At 42.3% G+C, this 21,386-nt stretch overlaps 1 protein-coding gene across 2 annotated transcripts in view; it reads right to left on the reverse strand.

The window, feature by feature from the left end:
* The window catches only part of LOC138366284 (COMM domain-containing protein 8-like), a 64,416-nt gene extending 47,389 nt beyond the window's left edge, over positions 1-17,027 (reverse strand). Inside the window, exons 1-2 of one of the 2 annotated variants that reach the window (XR_011229130.1) lie at positions 16,211-17,024; positions 8,103-8,255 (exon numbers count right to left, since the gene is read on the reverse strand). Coding sequence is in view for 1 of the 2 variants with exons in the window: in XM_069327310.1 (XP_069183411.1) it covers positions 8,103-8,255; positions 16,211-16,303 (246 nt within the window). In the remaining variant the exon portion in view is untranslated. Of the gene's footprint in view, positions 1-8,102; positions 8,256-16,210 lie in introns of both variants that reach the window. The other variant, XM_069327310.1, reaches the window with a different exon arrangement.
* Positions 17,028-21,386: the final 4,359 nt, after the last annotated feature.

The raw sequence follows: 21,386 nt of genomic DNA on the forward strand, positions 1-21,386 counted from the left end.
GCAGCCTCGGGGCTTCCGGGGAGCAAACAACCTAGCTCGTTGCAACCACCTGAACCCAATGTGCAACACCTGTGCTGCCTGCACCCGCATAGTCAGCATAGGACTGGGTAACCGAATCACAAATAAGCAACAAAACTCGCAGGGCTCCGGGTCGAAGGTGCCACCGACCCAACAGGCAGCAGACGGAGGCAAAAACAGAGAGAGAGAGTCACTCTGAGACAATGGGACAGAGCAACCCTCTAACTCGTACAAAGCGAGGGGGGACTCAGGGGTCACATCCATCAGACCCATGCGCCCCCGTAAGGATTTCCAGGGTCCCGAGACAGAACTCATGCTCAGGAAAGCCCAGGCAGGGTGCCAGCTAACTGGCGCCCATGTCTACCAAACAACTTTCTAAGAACTGAACCCCCAGGACGTGTATACTCACGGGGACCTAGCAGGGGGTACCACCAGAAGAAGGAAGAGTACACAGGGGGCAAGAACCAAAGCAGAACCCCCACCAGGGAGGCAAACAAAAAGAAAAAGAAAACCCTGCAAGAGGACAGTGCACACAAGCGGAACAGAGCCGGATGCTATGATTAGTGAAAGCAAGCTGCGCAGTACTCTGCGCCCCCTACCAGTGCAAACTGCCCCTTACCCTAAGGTGAACAAGGAAGACAGAACACCCTAGCACACAAAGGGAGGCCGAAAACCAAGCAGTATACAGCCTAGCAGAGACAGAACCCAAGGAACTTGTGGAAGGTGGCCCCAAGCCCCAAGGGCAGTACTTATTGGGCACCTAGGGAAGGAAACCCTAAGTGCATGCAGCCTGAGTACTGGAGAATCACTCCTGGCACACACACCACCTAGAACTGTGCCTGTGCCTTGTGTATCACCATACACAAGGCAGTGCTGAAACTTCGTCTGGAGCCAGAACAGCAATTTTAGCAATTTTCACCAGAATAGGGGTTTGTTTTGGGATGCCTACCTTTCTGGGTCCCTAACCCGGTAGATGGCAGACACAGAATGCTTCCAACCACACGGGGGTTTCTCTAGGCCATTGTTCCTCGTGCCTCTGTGACGGGGGCCAGGTTCTGGCTCGTGGTCCCCAGTAGGCCCACAGAACTCCATACACATGACTGACGCGAAAGTCTGACATTAGCATATCAGCCTGGATAGCTCTGGGGATCCAACGGGGCTCCCCCCCAGAAAAATTGTACTTTAGGGCAGTTGTCAACCAAGGTTCCACTAAATATGGAAGGTGAAATACCTGTACTAAAGAAACTGTTCGTGACTTTTGTGAGACCAAAACTCAAATATGCAGCAGCTGGTGCACACATCTTAAGAAGCACATAAAGAAACTGGAAAAGGTGCAGCGGCATGCTACAAAATGGCTTCCGGAACTGAAAAACAAGAGTTACGAGGAGAGACTACAGACATTAACCATTGCACTGAGCCAAACGACAAATGCCATTTGCCAATTACGGCACCAACCGACAAAAGTATTTTTAATTTTTTCATACATGGTTGAAATGAGCTCGCGGTAGGTTGCGTACGAAATGGACTCTTGGGACCTCCAGTGAGAGGCAGCCATCTTGGAAAAAATTCCCAGAATGTCCAAGGACTGCTGGCTGGATTAGTACTGAGTGAGCAACCATGGGTGGCACACGTGCCTTTGGCTCCCAAACACCTGTCCGACGCGGTGTTGAAAGATTGCTCTCTGTCGGTGAAATTCAGACCTTATTGCTTGAAGAACGTAAGGGGTCATGATACTGATGAAGCTAGGTACAATAAGAACCTAACACAAAGGTTGGATGCAAGCGATACAGCACCTATTAGCACAATACAGCGAGCATATCCAGTTGTAGCTCTGAGCGCCACCCTTGCCCACCAATGCCATCTCCAATTTATATACAGTATCCACTGGATTTAACGGCCTATATGGGGCTGTACCCAGGTCGTTAAATGCGGGGCTTGGGTATTTCCAAAGTTGTTAAGTGTCGGTAATATTTCAAGTAACATTCAGGTAAGATATATTTTGTACAGATAGTCACTTGGTCTACCACTCTAGTACCTTCTACCCTGTGACATCACCATGGCACATTGTTTTGTTTTGTCATGAGGCTAGAGTGTTCATTATGTGACTTTGTTGGACATATCTGCGCAATTAAGGGACATCCATGCACCACGTTGGCTGCAAATGCACTCACTGTGTCAGTGATGGCTGACTGGTGGGTGGATGCGCAGGCAGAGTGGGCAAGCGGGCGGGCAGGGAGGGAGGGAGGGAGGCAGGCAGGCGGAGGCTGGGAGGTAGACAGGGAGGGAGAGGCGGGGAGAGGATGGAGATAGATGGAGGGATGGATGCATGGATAGAGGGATGGATGGATGGTTGGAGGGATGGCAGAATAGATGTACGGAGAGATGGATGGATGGATGGAGGGAGGGATGGAAGGAAGGATGGATGGATGGATGGATGGATGGATGGATGGATGGATGGAGGGAGGGAGGGAGGGAGGGACGGATGGACGGAGGGATGGATGGATGGATAGATGGAGGGAATGATGGATGGAGGGAAGGATGGATGGATGGAGAAAGAGGGATGGATGGAGGGAGGAATGGATGGATGGATGGATGGGAGAGGAGGGATGGATGAATGGATGGATGGGTGTTGAGTTGAACTACGTAACCTTGAAGCAGAGAGAGTGTACATGGGATGTAGGGGAGGGGAGGGACCTGCTCACTCCGATAAGCCTAACACACTCGACCCCGTTAACCAGATTTGTTTCTTAAATTCTGGATGTACATCATCATATATATTTTTGGTTACAGATTTTGTTTAGTAATATTATTAGGATAATAAAAAGATATAAAAATACTTGTTTCATGAATGTTTTATTGTATTAGATGAAGATTCTCCAGGCTGTCTCTGGCTGACAATCTACTGAGCCACGTCCCAGAAGGGTCACTTGGGAGGGGGGGGGGGCGAAGCTGGAAGTGAGGGTGTGGAGGGAGAATTGCAGTGAGGGTGAGGGTGTGGGGGAGAGATGCAGTTAGGGTGAGAGAGAGGACGATAGAGGTCGGCGGACTGCTTGCCATGTGAGGACCCCCTGATGCCAAAACAAACCCAATACCGATCTACGGTCCTATCAACCGCCAGACCGGCATACGAGGTTCCAGATACCGGTCTCCCAAACCGGTCGTTATTACCGGCAGATCGGTAAATAAAAGGCCGTTAAATCGAGTGGATACAGTAGATGATACATAAATGAATCATTTTCTGGATTCAGTGATCATGCATCTGATACAAGTAGCATAGATGAACAGTGTTAGCGGCTTCCATTGTGATGTTTTCCATAGATACAGTATTTTCAAGAATAGCTGATTCTCTTCCAGAATGGCTGAATCTCTTCTAGATTGACTGACACTCTCCAAAAATGATTGAATCTCTTCCAGAATGGCTGAATCTCTTCCAGTCAGGGACCATACAAAGCCATCTTTTCAAGACTACCTTATAAATTGATCATTTCCAATAATCTTTTCAAGACTACCTTATGCTTTACAAGCTTGGCTACATACCACCTACAAGCACTAAAGCCAAGGGTGTATGGGAGTGTGTTATGCAAGCACACAGAACGAAGAAACAGGAAGCGAAAATCTATCTGTATCTGGTGCAACGAGAGCGTAGTCGCTCTGTGTACCATAGACTATCTTGAGGTTATCTTGCGATGATTTCGGGGATTTTTTTTTTTTAGTGTCCCCACGGCCTGGTCCCCGACCAGGCCTCCACCCCCAGGAAGCAGCCCGTGACAGCTGATTAACACCCAGGTACCTATTTTACTGCTAAGTAACAGGGGCATAGGGTGAAAGAAACTCTGCCCATTGTTTCTCGCCGGCGCCTGGGATCGAACCCAGGACCACAGGATCACAAGTCCAGCGTGCTGTCCGCTCGGCCGACCGGCTACCAGCAGATCACAATAGACTACTTCGTTAATTATTACTCACTTCCAAAGAACTGAGTGTAATACAGTGTATTACTGTGCAGTGTGAAACTGTACATATTGTAATTTGTGAATTTTTAACAAGTAATATTGCGACAATAAACATTTATTGTGGACACATTACTGACACATGTATCACAGTTCCATGGAACATTATAAAGATTCTATTGTATATGTATTACATATTGTAAAGAACACAACACCCTACACCCCTATATATTGTAAAGAACACAAATATGCATCATATACGATAAAAAACAAATAATACCACATTGGAAATACATAGAACAAATAATTGAAAATATATTTGTGGCAACTCGCAATGCTTGAATGGCCCGCGTGACTGCCTCTGGGAGCTTCACGCACGAACGATCAGCCGTGATAAAGTCACAGCGCACCTTGTCCACGTCCCCACAGCCAAGGTAAGTGGAATTTTGTATTTATTTTTACATAGACATGTTCAGGGAAGGGAATTTATCATTTTACAAGGAAAAATAATTTTTGGGGGAACACTTGATTTCATGTACACAGGGGAAATGTCACAATAAACTCGGCGCATCACAGTGGTTAAAGATGCCAAAACTAGAAGATAGAAGAAAAAGAGACAATATGATCACCACATACAAAATTCTAACATTAACCTACCAAATTGACAAGGATAAATTCCTTAAACCAGCAACATCACAAAAAAGAGAACACAGATTTAAGCTAAGGAAACAAAGGTGCCAAAAAACATAAAGTTTTCTTTTGCAAACAGAGTGATAGATGACTGGAACAAGTGAGAAGGTGGTTTAGGCCAAAATCATCAATAGTTTTGAAGTGTTATAAGTACAACAAAGAGTACTGGGAAGACGGGACACCACCTTGAGGTTACCTTACCTTCCTTGAGGTTACCTTGAGGAGCTTCCGGGGCTTCCAGGTCCCCGCGGCCCGGTCGTCGACCAGGCCTCCTGGTTGCTGGACTGATCAACCAGGCTGTTGGACGCGGCTGCTCGCAGCCTGACGTATGAGTCACAGCCTGGTTGATCAAGTATCCTTTGGAGGTGCTTATCCAGTTCTCTCTTGAACACTGTGAGGGGTCGGCCAGTTATGCCCCTTATGTGTAGCGGAAGCGTGTTGAACAGTCTTGGGCCTCTGATGTTGATAGAGTTCTCTCTCAGAGTACCTGTTGCACCTCCGCTTTTCAACGGGGGTATTCTGCACATTCTGCCATGTCTTCTGGTCTCATGTGATGTTATTTCTGTGTGCAGGTTTGGGACCAGCCCCTCTAACATTTTCCACGTGTAAATTATTATATATCTCTCCCGCCTGCGCTCAAGGGAGTACAGATTTAGGCTCTTTAGTCGGTCCCAATAGTTTAGGTGTTTTACTGAGTGAATTCTAGCAGTATAGGCTCTCTGCACGCTCTCCAGGTTGGCAATTTCTCCAGCTTTGAAAGGCGCTGTCATTGTGCAGCAGTACTCCACTCTAGAGAGCACAAGCGTTTTGAAAAGTGTCATCATCGGTATAGCATCTCTAGTGTGAAAAGTTCTTGTTATCCAACCTGCAACCACAGAGCATAGTTCTCATCCTGCAACTACACTTAGGTAATTACATATGTGATGGCACACACTGCTGCACATTAGGCAGTGATGTGGTGGAGGCAGACTCCGTACAGTTTCAAATGAAGATTTCAGTGAATGAAATTTCAGGGAAATAAGCACAACTAGGTGAATACAAATAGGTGATTACAAGATACACTTTAACCCTTAAACTGCACAAATTATATTATATATATATATATGTCGTACCTAGTAGCCAGAACGCACTTCTCGGCCTACTATGCAAGGCCCATTTTGCCTAATAAGCCAAGTTTTCATGAATTAATTGTTTTTCGACTACCTAACCTACCTAACCTAACCTAACCTAACTTTTTCGGCTACCTAACTTAACCTAACGTATAAAGATAGGTTAGGTTATGTTAGGTAGGGTTGGTTAGGTTCGGTCATATATCTACATTAATTTTTACTCCAATAAAAAAAAATTGACCTCATACATAATGAAATGGGTAGCTTTATCATTTCATAAGAAAAAAATTAGAGAAAATATATTAATTCATTAAAACTTGGCTTATTAGGCAAATCGGGCCTTGCATAGTAGGCTGAGAAGTGCGTTCTGGCTACTAGGTACGACATATATATATATATATATATATATATATATATATATATATATATATATATATATATATATATATATATATATATATATTTTGTGACAATCTCTTTCAAGAGAGATTGAGCCTGCTCTTCTCTACATAAAGTTACGTATATTATACAACAATAAGATGCTACCTTCAAGATACGTCTACCAGTAGCACAAAACGTTTTGACCAGGAGGCAAACGTACCCAAGACTCCCCCCTACTCCACACTCCCTCCATGCCGGCTCCGTCATCAACCAGCAAACTACCATTCCCAGCTTGCCTGCTTCCGATTGGTGACTCACCGACTGCACACCTGCACCTCAGCGCCCTCTACAAGTCGATGTCTGGGCTTGAACCAGCTATTGAAGTCAGAATATCCTTGTGTTCTCAAGCCGTGAACAACTAACTGATATACGCTGTCTATCAGGTGGATGTATCTCAGCTAGCGCTATATTCTCAGCACCTCTTTAATCACTTTGTCTTTATATTATTGTAGAGTAACGTCATCCCTATTCTTTATTCTTATGTTATATTTTTTTACTTGTTTGTTTGCACTGTACATAGCCAAGGGATTGTCTTTGTTTTTAATTTGTTTTCTATGTTAAAGTTTCATTGCTCATACTATGTGTTTTGCGTGTCTTCCCTTACTTTACCACAGATAAACAGCCAAGCAGTCTATCTTTTTTTTTGTAAGTGTGACTAGGCATTGACACCTGCCATTGGAGGACTGCCGAACATCAACACTCCTACACTTTTCCGTCACATTATATTATATATATATATATATATATATATATATGCATGCATATATATATATATATATATATATATATATATATATGCATGCTTTCATTGGCAAAACCGAAACTGCGCATGTCATATATATATGATTTCGTGTCTAGCGCTATAATTTAAACACCCCGCCTGGGATAGGGGCAGCTATAGTACAGCGACGACCAATAGTTGCCAGATGCCACCTAAAAAAAAAATCCAGGCCAACATTCTTGGGTGTGAGAGCGGCAGTATTGAGCAAGCCACCAAGGCTGGCGCATGCAGCACGAGCTCACGGCACCGCTGTTCTGCTTTTGACCACAGCATCGCCTACAAATGCCATAATATATATATGATCACGCTATTATTTAGTGATGATAGTATTATAGAAGACCCCTGACTGTGATAAAACTGACCAGGATTCTGATAATAGCTGGATTGTGGCGATATTTAGCGCTATGCTCCATGGAGGGAGGAGTAAGGATGTGGGAGGGAGGGTTGTGGTGTCGTCTTCTGACTGTGTGCGGCCACCTTTTATTGACTGCACTCACCTCGTAGCCTAGTGGATAGCGCGCAGGACTCGTAATTCTGTGACGCGGGTTCGATTCCCGCACGAGGCAGAAACAAATGGGCAAAGTTTCCTTTCACCCTGAATGCCCCTGTTACCTAGCAGTAAATAGGTACCTGGGTGTTAGTCAGCTGTCATGGGCTGCTTCCTGGGGGTGGAGGCCTGGTCGAGGACCGGGCCGCGGGACACTAAAGCCCCGAAATCATCTCAAGATAACCATACCAGCTTAGTGGTTCGCTATGGTGAACACAAATGTAGATACTTATATATAACGTGTGTGTGTAGAGTGTGATAACAGCAATAGGAGTACGTTGGGAGCCGTCATTTTGGTGAGGGAGGTGTGTCGTTTGCACAACTTATCATGTTGTTTACTGGTGGCCACTATGGTCTTTGGGCACCATACCAGCTTATTTGTACAGGTATGGTAAATAAAACAGGTAAATAAAACTTATATATAATGTGACAAAATAATTTTTTGGAATTTTTTTTTTTGTTGCGCCTGTGGGTGTTAAATCCATTTGGGCCCTTAGCGGTTTGAGGGTTAAATAACCATGAAGATTGACAAAAGGGGAAAGAAAAATTGTGATTAGTTTTATGCTTACCTTTTCTTTTGATAACTTTCCCAGTGCAATATCGTGTGCAACAGTCTTCACTTGCTGTACAGCCAGCCAGAACTTGTCAAGTGGACAGTCTTTATACATCTCCTGGGAAACAGCTATTCCCCCACACATACCGTCTATTACATGATGGACAAACTGGTGAAAGAATAAGAAATTAAAACAATAAGTACAATTTCATACTGGCCTATACAGTACTGGATATAAAATGCAATATATACAATGGGGGTAAATGAAAATCTAGCACTTTTAGTGCCAAGGATATGACAGACTTTAGATACGTTATTTGCAAACTAACCTAATGTTTGAAGCTATAATCAAGTTTTTATTTAGCCTAATAGTATAAGCTAACAAGATATTTAACAATTTATATGCAAAATTATATTATAACATTATAAATAAATGAGTTAACAGAAGTAACGTATTAGAAAAGACGGTTGTCAAGGACTCGTTCACACCCATGGACCGAAGAGACCATGGACAACACTCCAACAGGGAGTCCTGTAGCACAGTGGTCTGGGTACTTGACTTACAGTTGAGGGACCCAGGTTTATTTCCCAGATAAAGGACACAAAGTTGGGCATGTTTCCTTTCACCTCATGCCTCTGTTCATTGTTATGCCTAAGTGTATTTGCCATACAGAACTTAAATATACAGTGGTACCTCGCATAACGATCGCCCCAAAAGGCGAACATTTTGGGTAACGAACGGCCCGATCGGCATCAAATCGTCCTGTATAGTGAACACTCGTTTGAGTAACGAGAACACCACATGGTGGGGTCGCGCTGCTTCTTGCACATTCTCGGACGCCTCCGACGATGCACATAAATTATGTTGTTCTTGTTTAACCCTTAAACTGCGCATGGTGTATATATATGCCATGAGTAACATGTCCCATGGGGCGCATGGCGTACATATACGCCATAGGGTGCCAGGCCCGATTCAAATGGCCCGCGGCTACACAGGGTTCACATTAGCTTTCTCAGGGCTCTTGTAAACAGACGCCATTTAAAAAAAAAAATCGTGGGCAATATTCTCAGGTATGAGAGGCACAGTACTGTTGGAGCAACCAAGGCTGGCGCACGCAGCATGAGCAAACAGCATTGCTGTTCAGCTTGTGACCACAGTATTGCCGATTGCTATTATTTAGCGATGACAATATTACAGATGACCCCTGACTGTGATATAAATAACCAGGGTTGTGATAATCGCAGGATTGTTGTAATTATTAGTGCTGTGGGACAAGTAATGCTGAGAGACGGAGGGAGATAGCATCGTTTACTGACTGTGTGGCCACCTGTTATTGTCTGCATTCACCATACCGGCTCAGTGGTTCTCTATGGTGAACACAAATGTAGATACTTACATATAATGTGTGTGTATTAGTGTAATAACAGCAAAAGGATTATGCTGGGAGGAGCCATTTGGGTGACGGAGGTGACATCGTCTGCATGATTTGTCTTAGCTGTTTAGAGGGTGGCCACTATGCTCTTTGGGCACTCTACAAGCTTAGGTGTACAGTTACGGTGCATACAACATGTAGATACTTATGTATAATATGTGTATATAGGGTAATAACACTGCAAACAGTATTGTTGAGGGAGAAAGTTTAGTGAATGTGACCTTCAATGAGTGAGGAAGCCGCCATTCTGACTGTGTGTATAGCGACGACTCTTAGTGCCTGAACTATATCAGCTTAGCTGTACAGATGTGGTGAACAAAATACAGTATATACATACTTATATATAACATCTGTATAAAGCGTAATAACACCACAAATGGTATTGTTGGGTGAGAAAGTTTAGTGCGTGTAACCTTGAATGAGTGAGGGAGCCGCCAGCTGACTGTGTGTATAACGACGACTCCTAGTGCCTGAACTATATCAGCTTAGCTGTACAGTTGTGAACAAAATATATACATACTTATATATAACGTCTGTATATATTGTAATAACACCACAAACGGTTTGTTGGGGGAGAAAGTTTAGTGCATGTGACCTTGAATGAGTGAGGGAGCCGCCAGCTGACTGTGTGTGTAGCGACGTCTCTTAGTGCCTGAACTAACTATATCAGCTTAGTTGTACAGTTGTGATGAACAAAACATGTTGATTCTTATATATAACGTCTGTATATTTTGAATAAACCATAAAACAGGATGGTGGGAGGAAAAAGTGGGCGAGTGAGGCGTTGTTGAGGGAGTGGCAGCGAGTGGCTGGCTGGTGTGTGGCGGTCACTCCTCGTTGCTTTTCGACTCTCAGTACCAACTTAGTGGTTCGTTATGGTGAACAAAACATGCAGATACTTATATATAACCTGTGTATAGAGTGTAATAGCAGCAGAACTATTTGTTTATTGTTTTATGAACATAATAATTGAATCACTAATATGCACACCATACTTTTGAGTATAGCAATTATTCACCACTTTTATTATATAAATATATTACAATACACACTATTGAATAATATTACTGCAAAAAACTAAGACAAAATCAATCAGAGACATAGAAATAATTAAGTGATAATATCTTTGTGGCAACTCCCACCTGTCAGCGCGGGTGACGCTGACCGGCTCTGACTATTGCTCTGTCAACGCCCACTTTTTGCCAGATTTCCTCTGTCAATTGCGCCCAAAATATGTCACCTACGATTTTTTTTTCCCATGCTCAGGGAACACATATTAACATTTTAAGAAGACAAAATAATTTTTTAGAATTATTTTTCTTGCGCACAGGGGTGTAAATGTCCTCGGGACCCCTGAGCAGTGGAAGGGGTTAAAGATGCTAATGATGCTATGATATAATAAAGGGGTGACCGCTGAGATGTTGCCAAGCACTGACGTTTTTGTAGAAAAAATAAATGAAATTTTTGAACTACAACAAATGCCAAAAAGGTTCGTTCAGTGTTCTGCAAGTAGGCTGCTTCATTATAACAATCTTTGTTTCAAATGTGTTCCATTTGTTTTGTATTTGTCATTTATGTCTCAATAATGGAGCAGCCTACCTTACATACACTGAACAAACCTTTATGGCATTTTCCTTTCTTCAAATGTGTTCAATATTTATTTTTCACTTGTCTTATAGCGAAAGGTTCATTCAGTGGTCGGCAGGTAGGCTGCCCCATGTTTCTTACATAAAAAAATGTAAATAATAAAAAAAATGAAGAAATTTGAAAACCAAACCAAAAGTCAAAAAGGTTCGTTCGGCGGTCTACAGGTAGGCTGCTCCATGTTTCTTATATAAAAAAAATAAAAATAAAAAAACATTTGAAACAATTTGAAAAATGGACAAATGCTATAAAGATTCATTCAGTGTTTGTCGGGTAGGCTGCACCATTATTGAGACATAAGTGACAAATACAAAACAATTGGAACACATTTGAAACAAAGATTGTCATAATGGAGCAGCCTACCCAACAAACACTGAACGAATCTTTTGCTATAACAAATATGAAAGACTAGGGCTGCTGGCTGGGTTAGTGCTGCGTGAGCAACTATTTGTAGCACACGTGCCTTTGGCTCCCAAACACCTGTCCAACACGGTGTTGAAAGATTACGCTCAGTCGGTGAAATTCAGACCTTATTGTTTGAAGAACATAAGAGTCATAATATTGGTGAAGCTAAGAGCAATAAGGATTAAACACAACGGTCGGATGCAAGTGATACAGCACCTATGAGCATGATACAGCGAGCGTATCCAGTTGTAGCTCTGAGCCCCACCCTTGCCATCTCCAATTTATATAGATGATACATAGATGAATCGTTTTCTGCATTCAGTGATGATGCATCTGATACAAGTAGCATAGATGAAGAGTATCAGCAGCTTCCATGGTGGTGTTTTTCATAGATATTTTCAAGAATACCTGAATCTCTTTTTGACTGACGGACACTCTTTGAGGCCAGCTGAATCTCTTCCTGTGTGGAACCTTACAAAGCGATCTTTTCAAGACTACCTTACAATTTGAGCTTTTCCTATAATCGTTTCAATAATACCTTGTGCTTTACAAGCTTGGCTACATACCACCTACAAGTACTAAAGCCAAGGGTGTACGCGAGTGCGTTATTTGCAAGCACGCAGAATGATGAAACAGGAAGCGAAAATCTATCTGTAGCTGGTGCAACGAGAGCGAAGTCGTGCTGTGTACCATGGACTACAGTACTTCTTTGATTATTATGCACCTCCAAAGTACTGAGTGTGTAATACAGTGTGTTACTGTGTAAATAATATGTGAAACTGTACATATTGTAATTTTAGTGAATTGTTATCATGTAATATTGTGACAATAAACATTTATTGTGGACACATTACTGACACACACATGTATCACAGTTCCATGGAACATTATGAACATTCTACTGTATACATATCGTAAAGGTCACAAATATGCATCATAGACAATAAAAGAAACAAATAAAACCGCATTGGAAATACATAGAAGAAATATTTGAAAATATATTTGTGACAACACACAGTGCTTGAATGGCCTGCGCGACCGTGTCTGGGAGCTTCACACACATGGGCGACCAGCCCCTGATGACGTCACAGCGCACCTTCTCCACGTCCTCACAGTCAAAGTAAGTGGAATTTGGTAATTATTTTTACATAGACATGTTCAGGGAAGGGAATTTATCATTTTACAAAGAAAAATGATTTTTTTGGAACACTTTATGTCATGCACACTGGGGGAATTTCACAATAAACACAGCGCATCACAGTGATTAAATGGGGACATTCGTTTTGTATGACGTCCGTTTCACATGACGAACACGGCGCCGGAACGGATTAAATTCATTATTCGAGGTACCACTGTATACTTGTTCCTAACTTTATAAAACCAGAGTTGAATGTAATGAAATGCCATTTTCTGGGTGAGACCCAGAGGCTTCCCAGAGATATCCAGGCTGATAATAATATATTAGACTTTGGGATCAATGTGAATGGAGTTCTAGGCATACCAGGGACCACGAGCCAGAACCTGGCCCCCCTCAGAGAGGTACGAAGAGCAATGGCCTAAAGAAACCCCCATGTGGCTGAAAGCATTCTATGTCTGCCATCTGCATATTAATTGGAGTGGAACGCTCAACTCAGTTGTACATTCTCCCAGCACCCAAGATGAAACTCTGTCAGGTCCAACTGCTTTATTTTTTCCTTGGCCCTTTGAGTAATTTTTTAACTTCGTCTTGAGATTCTATGTATTCTATGGCGTACTCTGAAATTGGTATTGGATCCGGCTCTCTGAAATCCTCACACTGTACAAACACAACTTGAAACTGTTCATTTAGCATTTTACACATTTCATTTTCATTCTCAGTAGTCCTGTTCCCCTGTTCTCAATCTCTGGATTTTATCCTTTACATGCAGCTTGCTTTTAATGAATTTATAGAAAAGGCCTGGATCTGTTTTACACTTGTTCACTATACCTTTCTCAAAGTTCCTTTCTGCCTCTCTTCTCACTGCTGTATAATTGTTCCTTGCTTGCTTATAGTGCAAGCAAGCTGCTATGTTTGCGGGTTAGGCCTCTTACGATATTAAGCCCATTTTCTAGTCTATTCCTCTCTGGCCCTCCCTCTCACAATTTTTGTTGAACGAATCCTGTTTTTTAGTCCTGCATCTCTGTTTTGGTATGAATGTGTGTGTGTAATTACCTAAGTGTAATTACCTAAGTGTAGTTACAGGATGAGAGCTACGCTCGTGGTGTCCCGTCTTCCCAGCACTCTTTGTCATATAACGCTTTGAAACTACTGACGGTCTTGGCCTCCACCACCTTCTCACTTAACTTGTTCCAACCGTCTACCACTCTATTTACGAAGGTGAATTTTCTTATATTTCTTCGGCATCTGTGTTTAGCTAGTTTAAATCTATGACCTCTTGTTCTTGAAGTGCCAGGTCTCAGGAAATCTTCCCTGTCGATTTTATCAATTCCTGTTACTATTTTGTATGTAGTGATCATATCACCTCTTTTTCTTCTGTCTTCTAGTTTTGGCATGTTTAATGCTTCTAACCTCTCCTCATAGCTCTTGCCCTTCAGTTCTGGGAGCCACTTAGTAGCATGTCTTTGCACCATTTCCAGTTTGTTGATGTGCTTCTTAAGATATGGGCACCACACAACAGCTGCATATTCTAGCTGTGTACAGATTCCTGAGCTTCTCGAGCTCTATCATATCTACATTTGAAATTGTGTATGGAGTCAGCCTCCACCACTTCCTAAGGAATTCCATTTACTAACCACTCTGACACTGAAAAAGTTCTTTCTATTATCTCTGTGGTTCATTTGGGTACTCACCTTCAACCTGTGTCCCCTCGTGCATGTACCACCTGTGTTAAATACTACATCCTTATCTACCCTGTCAATATTCCTGAGAATTTTGTATGTGGTTATCATGTCAGCCCCCGCTCTTCTTTTTTTTTTCTGTCTTCCAGTGACATGAGGTGCAGTTAACACAGCATTTCCTCATAACTCATGCCTCTTAGTTCTGAGCCTAGCCTAGTGGCATACCTTTGCACTTTCTCCAGGTTCATTTTTTCTTATCTGAATTTACATGAGGATACGATGAGAACTCAAAGCCAGCGGATTGTCGAAAATCCCCCCCATTTGTCCTGATAATCTTTTCCAGTTGAATTTAAAACTCGGCAGAGTTTTGGCGTTTACGGCTTCAGTGAGTAGGCAGTTCCATGGGGTTTACAATCCCATGGTGAAAAAGCATCTCCTGTTTCCTGTCCGACATTGTGATTTGTTGAGCTTGAACTCGTTGTTCCTCGTTTGTGTTACATTTTGAAGAAATTGAAGAAATTGACATCCTCCAAATTTTTAATATGTTAAAGGATGTTAATGGGATGTGCCCCGTCGTGCCTGATTTTCAGTGTTGTTAGTCCAGTGGCCCTCAACCGTTCCTGATACGTGAGAAGACTGAACTCTGGTATGATTTTTGTTGCCCAGGGTTGCACCTTCTCCAGAACAGCAATGTATTTCTGAAGATGAGGTCTCCATGCCTGGATGCAATAATCCAGGTGGGGACGCACCACAGACTTATACAATTGAATGACTACTTTCCTTTCCTTGAAAGTAAAGATACGCTTCATTATTCCCAGGGTTTGGTTCGCTTTCTTTACTGCTGCTTCCACTTGTTGTGCAACTTTTAATGAATGATCGATTCTGACTCAAAAGTCCTTTTCTTCATCTATCTGTTGTAAGGTAGTGCTGTCAATTTGGTAGTTGTGACATGGATTGTTGTGCCCCACATGTAAGGTCTTGCATTTATTGACTTAAAATGCATTTGCCAGTCATTTGACCATTTTTGGAGTTTATGTAGATCATTTTGTAAGGTCTCAATATCCCCTTCACTTCCCACTTTACCATAGATTTTGGTGTCATCTGCAAATTTGACGATGTGGTTTGTAATACAGGAGCACCTAGGTTTTTTAATTTAATCCGATCCTGGAGATGGTTCGTAACCGAAAAATCTTACACCGAAGCCAATTTCCCCATAAGAAATAATTGGGAAATGAATTAATTCGTTCCCGACTCCCCAAAAAACTTCACTTCAAAGTAAATTTTATACCTAATTCACCCAAATCTTCACTACAAAAGTATGTACAAGTTATTACTTACTTTTACTGGTGACTCCTGTTGGCATATGGAAGACGGTGAGGAGGGGGGAGGACGAGAGGTGTTACTGTTTGGAAGGAGAGTCCCCTTCCATTATAACATCAGGCAGTGAGGACTTCTCTGGGGTACTCACTCTGGCACGTTTTGCCTGCATACCACTAGGACCTGTTTATGGCTCTCTGCATAATTTTCTCATTTTTTTCTTGATTGTTTTCCCTTCTTTGTAACACTTGTCTGTAGTGAGACATCACATTGTCATTAATAAGATCAATGCAATGGCCTGTTAACCACCGTGCTGCGCCGAGTTTATTGTAATTACCTAAGTGTAGTTACAGGATGAGAGCTATGCTCTCATCCTGTAACTACACTGTGAAATTACCCCGGTGCGCATGAAATAAAGTGTTCCCAAAAAATGATTTTTTCTTCGTAAAATGATAAATTCCCTTTCTTGTACATGTCTATGTAAAAATAAATACCAAATTCCACTTACTTTGGCTGTGAGGACGTGGACAAGGTGCGCCGTGACATCATCAGGGCCTGGTCGCCCGTGCGTGAATCGCCCAGACACTGTCGTGCGGACCATTCAAGCATCGGGTGTTGCCACTGTGACGGTAAGGCGTTGGTGTTCGGCTGTTTCAAAAGCTAGGGGCAGGGCCTCGTCACATAATCAAAAAAAAAAGAGAAAAGTTGGTCCTTTCGTCTGTGGTAAGGTAATGGGAAGACACACAAAACACAAGTATATAAACAATGAAATTTTAGTTACTCTAGAAAAACAAGACATGAATAAAGGTAATCTCATAAAAATATGCAAGACAAGTCAACAAACAAAATAACATGAATAATCACTGGCAAATGAAAAGTTACGTTAAGACAAGTAAGTTACAGTGATAGCAAAATAAAATATGAGTGCTGGAATACTGGCTTCGAGCTGCCACCTCCCTTAGTACACGAAAGTCAAGGCTTAGTCTACTAGCGAGAGATGTCAACTGCATGGAGCACTGAGATATTCTGACGAGACTGGCGCACTGCAGCCCAGACGTCGACTTGTGGTGGTGGCGGAGGGCAGGTGCGACGAGACACCAGCCAATCAGCAACAGGCAGGCAAAGGATGAGCAGTTAGCTGGTTACGGCGGTGGCCAGGTGTGCTGGGTACGATTTGCTCTCTGGGCAAAACGTTTGGCGATACTTGGTGGACGTATCTTGTATATAGTATCCTGTATTTTGACGTAATTATGTAGGGAAGAGCAGGCTCAATCTCTCTTGAAAGAGATTATCGTCACACCACAAATATATTTTCAATTATTTGTTTTATGTATTTCCAATGCAGTTTTATTTGTTTTTTATCGTATATGATGCATATTTGTGTTCTTTACATTATGTATACAGTAGAACGTTCATAATGTTCCACGGAACAGTGATACATGTGTCAGTAATGTGTCAACAATAAATGTTTATTGTCGCAATATTACCTGTTAAAAATTCACTAAAATTACAATATGTACAGTTTCACACACTATTTACGCAGTAACACACTGTATTACACACTCAGTACTTCAGAAGTGAGTAATAATCAACGAAGTAGCCCATGGTAAACACCACGATTTCGCTCTCAGTGCACCAGGTACAGATAAATTTTCGCTTCCTGTTTCTTCATTCTGTGTGTTTGCAAATAATACACTAACGTACGCCCTTGGCTTTAGTACTTGTAGGTTGTATATAGCCAAGCTTGTAAAGCATAAGGTAGTATTGAAAAGATTATAGGAAAAGATAAATTTGTAAGGTAGTCTTGAAAAGATCACTTTGTGTGGTCCCATACAGGAAGAGATTCAGCTTACCTCAAGAGTGTCCGTTAGTCAGAAAGAGATTCAGCTAGCCTCAAAGAGTGTCTGTCAGTTAGGAAGAGATTCAGGTATTCTTGAAAATATTTAAGGAAAACACCACCATGGAAGTCGCTAACACTGTTCATCTATGCTATTTGTATCAGATGCATCATCACTGAACACAGAAAACGATTCATCTATGTATCATCTAAATAAATTGTAGATAGCATAGGATTGCAAGGTTGACGCTCTGAGCTACAACTGGATATGCTCGTTGTATCATCCTCATAGGTGCTGTATCACTTGCATGTTATTTTTCTGTTAGGTCCTTATTGCACCTAGCTTCACCAATATTATAACCCTTATGTTCTTCAAACAATAAGGTTTGAATTTCACCGACAGAGCGTCGTCTTTCAATACCCCGTCGGACAGGTGTTTGGGAGCCAGAGGTGTGTGCACCACCCATGGTTGCTCATTCAGTACTAACCCAGCCAGCAGCCCTAGGGCATTCTGGGAATTTTTTCCAAGATGGCTACCTCTCACTGGATGTTTTAAGAGTCCATTTCGTACACAACCAACCTCATACACATTTAGAATTGGTACCAAAAAATCAAAGAGAGTTTTCTCAGTTGGCGCAGTTTTCCACCGACCGAGAATACTCGGTTGGCGCAGTTAAGTGGCGCAGTTAGCTTTATCTGGATGATTCGTTTCAGCAAAACTCTGCAGTTCTTCCCTTACTGCACACATTTTCCAATTAATGAGGAAGGGACATTCTCTACTGCCTCCTCCCCTGACAATTTGTTATACTGCCTAGCTAGTTCAACAACACGTGTACCATTTTCATATTTATGAATGATTTCTTGTTTTTCCTCTATGGTCATTCTCAAATGTGATTTCTTGCCTTGAACCTAAACACTGGCTTTCTTGGGACCCATGGCGAAATACATAATAACTTCTATGCTCAAATAGCCAAAAATCCGAAAAAAACTGTAAATTCTTGCGAAGGATTCAGCCGGGATTCAGGTCACTGGGCGCGAGGCACTGGTAAACTGAGATGGCGATCGCCGTACTGCCACGTGCTAGGTCAGCCATACATGTATCAAGAAACTCATATCCCGAGGTAAACTTCGTTACCCGATTCAAATTTTCCGAACAAATCGGACTCGTAACCCGAAAAGTTTGTAAAGAGGGGCGTTCGTAAACCAAGGTACCACTGTATTCTCATTTATGTCATTGATGTACAGCGGGGCCTTGACTTACGATGGTAATCCATTCCCAGAGACGGATCGTAAGTCGAAATATCGCAAGTTGAAGCGATTTTTCAACTTGAAGCTATATTAAGCTGGATTAGGGCATGGCTAAACCAAAGGAAACAAAGTTAGTATAAATGGAGTCAAGTCAGAGTGGGAAAATGTTGTAAGTGGAGTGCCTCAAGGCTCTGTCCTGGGACCTCTGTTGTTTATAATTGATATAAATGATTTAGATTCAGGTTTGAGTAGCAACATTTGCAAATTTGTCGATGATACAAAAATCGGTAGGGAAATTAATTCAGAAGAAGACTCACTATCACTTCAAGTTGATCTAAATAGGGTTTTGAAATGGTCAAAGGATTGGCAGATGCAGTTTAATGCTGATAAATGTAAAGTTCTGAGGCTAGGTAATGATGATAGAGTTACAAGATTCGAGCTAGATGGTGTTGAGATTGCGAAGTCGGATTGCGAAAGGGATCTGGGAGTTATGATTAATAAGAATTTAAAACAAAAGGATCAATGCATGAATGTTCGTTATAAGGCAAATAGGACACTCGGATTTATTAATCGAAGCGTTAGTAACAAGACACCTGGTGTGGTTCTTAAGCTATATCTTGCTCTGGTTAGGCCCCATTTAGATTATGCAGTTCAGTTTTGGTCACCGTATTATAGAATGGATATAAATTCACTTGAACGTGTCCAGCGTAGGATGACTAAGTTAATTCCCCAAATTAGAAATCTTTCATATGAAGAAAGATTAACAAAGCTTAAGTTGCATTCACTGGAAAGGCGAAGAGTTAGGGGTGACATGATAAGAGGTTTACAAGTGGATGAATGGACACAACAAAAGGGATATTAATAGGGTATTTGTCAACACTGGTCAACAGTGGGTTGACCAGTGTTGGACGGGTCCACTTGGGGTGGGGCAGTTATAGCACGTTATGTAGGCTGCCAGGAGGAAAAACTCATAATATTTTTGAAGGAAACTTCAGCCTGTGCACATTGCTTTTAGGAACTTATTTATTTGTTATTACATAATTACTAGTACTTATTTCATTTGTTTTTGGCTATGATTAATTGTTCTAAAATTAATGGTAATTCCTGTACCCAGGTGGTCCCTCCCGACACCACCCACCCACCCCACCCCGTCCTCTACCATGTGTCTTGAGCCACAGACGGGATTAATACGGTATGGCCAAATTTTCATCCGGCTAAATCAGCTTTTATCCAGTTCCTGTGACCATTTTGGCCGGATATTGTGATAACTTTATCCAATCACGATTTTGGCCGTATAAGGGCATTTTCCGGATGTTTGAATCTTGGATAATCACGTGGTTACAGTAGTTCCAAGAACTGAACCCTGTGTGACTTCACTGGTGAAGCCTTCCCACTCTGAGACCTCACCAATCAGAGTGACTCACTATCTTCTGTTGCTTAGGTACTCCCTTATTCAGTGGAGTAACTTCTCTTTCACTCCTGCCTGCATCTCCAGCTTGTGTACTAGTCTCTTGTGTGGTACTCTGTCAAAGGTTTTCTGGCAATCCAAAAATATGCAGTCTGCCCAGCCCTCTCTTTCTTGCCTGATTTTTGTTGTCTGGTCATAGAATTCAATTAATCCTGTGAGGCAAGATTTGCCACCCTGGAACCCATGCTGATGCTGTGTTACAAAGTTCTTTCACTCCAGATTTTCTAATAGTTTTTTCGCGCAATCTTTTCCATCGCCTTGCATGGTATGCAAGTTAACACTTTCGCCCGGGCATGACGCAGCATTGCGTCATCCGTTTACTGTCGGTAATGCCGGGGATGACGCAGCATTGAGTCATCAACATTAAATAAACGCCAAAAATCAGGTTTTTATCCGATTTTTTTGGGACTGGTTTTAAAATGCGTGCCGATGTCTTCCCATTTTCTTTGTTGAGCTTCGTGGCCCTCAGGCGGCTTGGCACACGCCGTGGGCCCATTGTTTTCGCTCCACTGTTGTGACCAATGTCGCCTCCCCTTGCATCTCAAACGTGTGAACATTTCGGCTATTTTCCGTGGCTATATTTCTTACTGCAGCTTTAGAAACTATCTACGCTTACTCCACGATGGATAGTGATCATGAACAAGGCCCTTCCAGGAAGAAAACTGCGAAAGAAAGGCTTGAAAAGGGCGGGAATTGGGAGTGTAGCTGGAAGGCATCTGAGCGCTCACTCGCGGCTAACGCATGGCCTGTCTTCAACTCGTCGGCGGTTGGAGCGTGACCAGGTTTTTTATTTTATATGCTAATGTTCCTCTAGAGAATTCTATTGCAAACCCATTGAGACCAAAATGAAAGATCTAGGACGAAAACTGAGGTGACCAGAGTGAAAATAGTGAAAACATTTTATCGCGTTTCCGCGCTCCTGGGTAACCCGTTCGCACTTTCTCTGTTTGCTGCGGGTAATTAGCCGAGCTTTTGGAGTTTATATGCATTTAGTGCTGTAGAGAATTCTATTGCGAACACAATGATACAAAATTTAATCTCGTAGGACGAGAATTAAGGTGACAAAGTTGAAGAGAGTATACACTTTTCAGAATTTACGCGCGCTCCCGTGACACCCTGGGTCCCATATCG

Source organism: Procambarus clarkii, chromosome 19 (genome assembly GCF_040958095.1).
Source record: "Procambarus clarkii isolate CNS0578487 chromosome 19, FALCON_Pclarkii_2.0, whole genome shotgun sequence".
Lineage (NCBI taxonomy): Eukaryota > Metazoa > Arthropoda > Malacostraca > Decapoda > Cambaridae > Procambarus > Procambarus clarkii.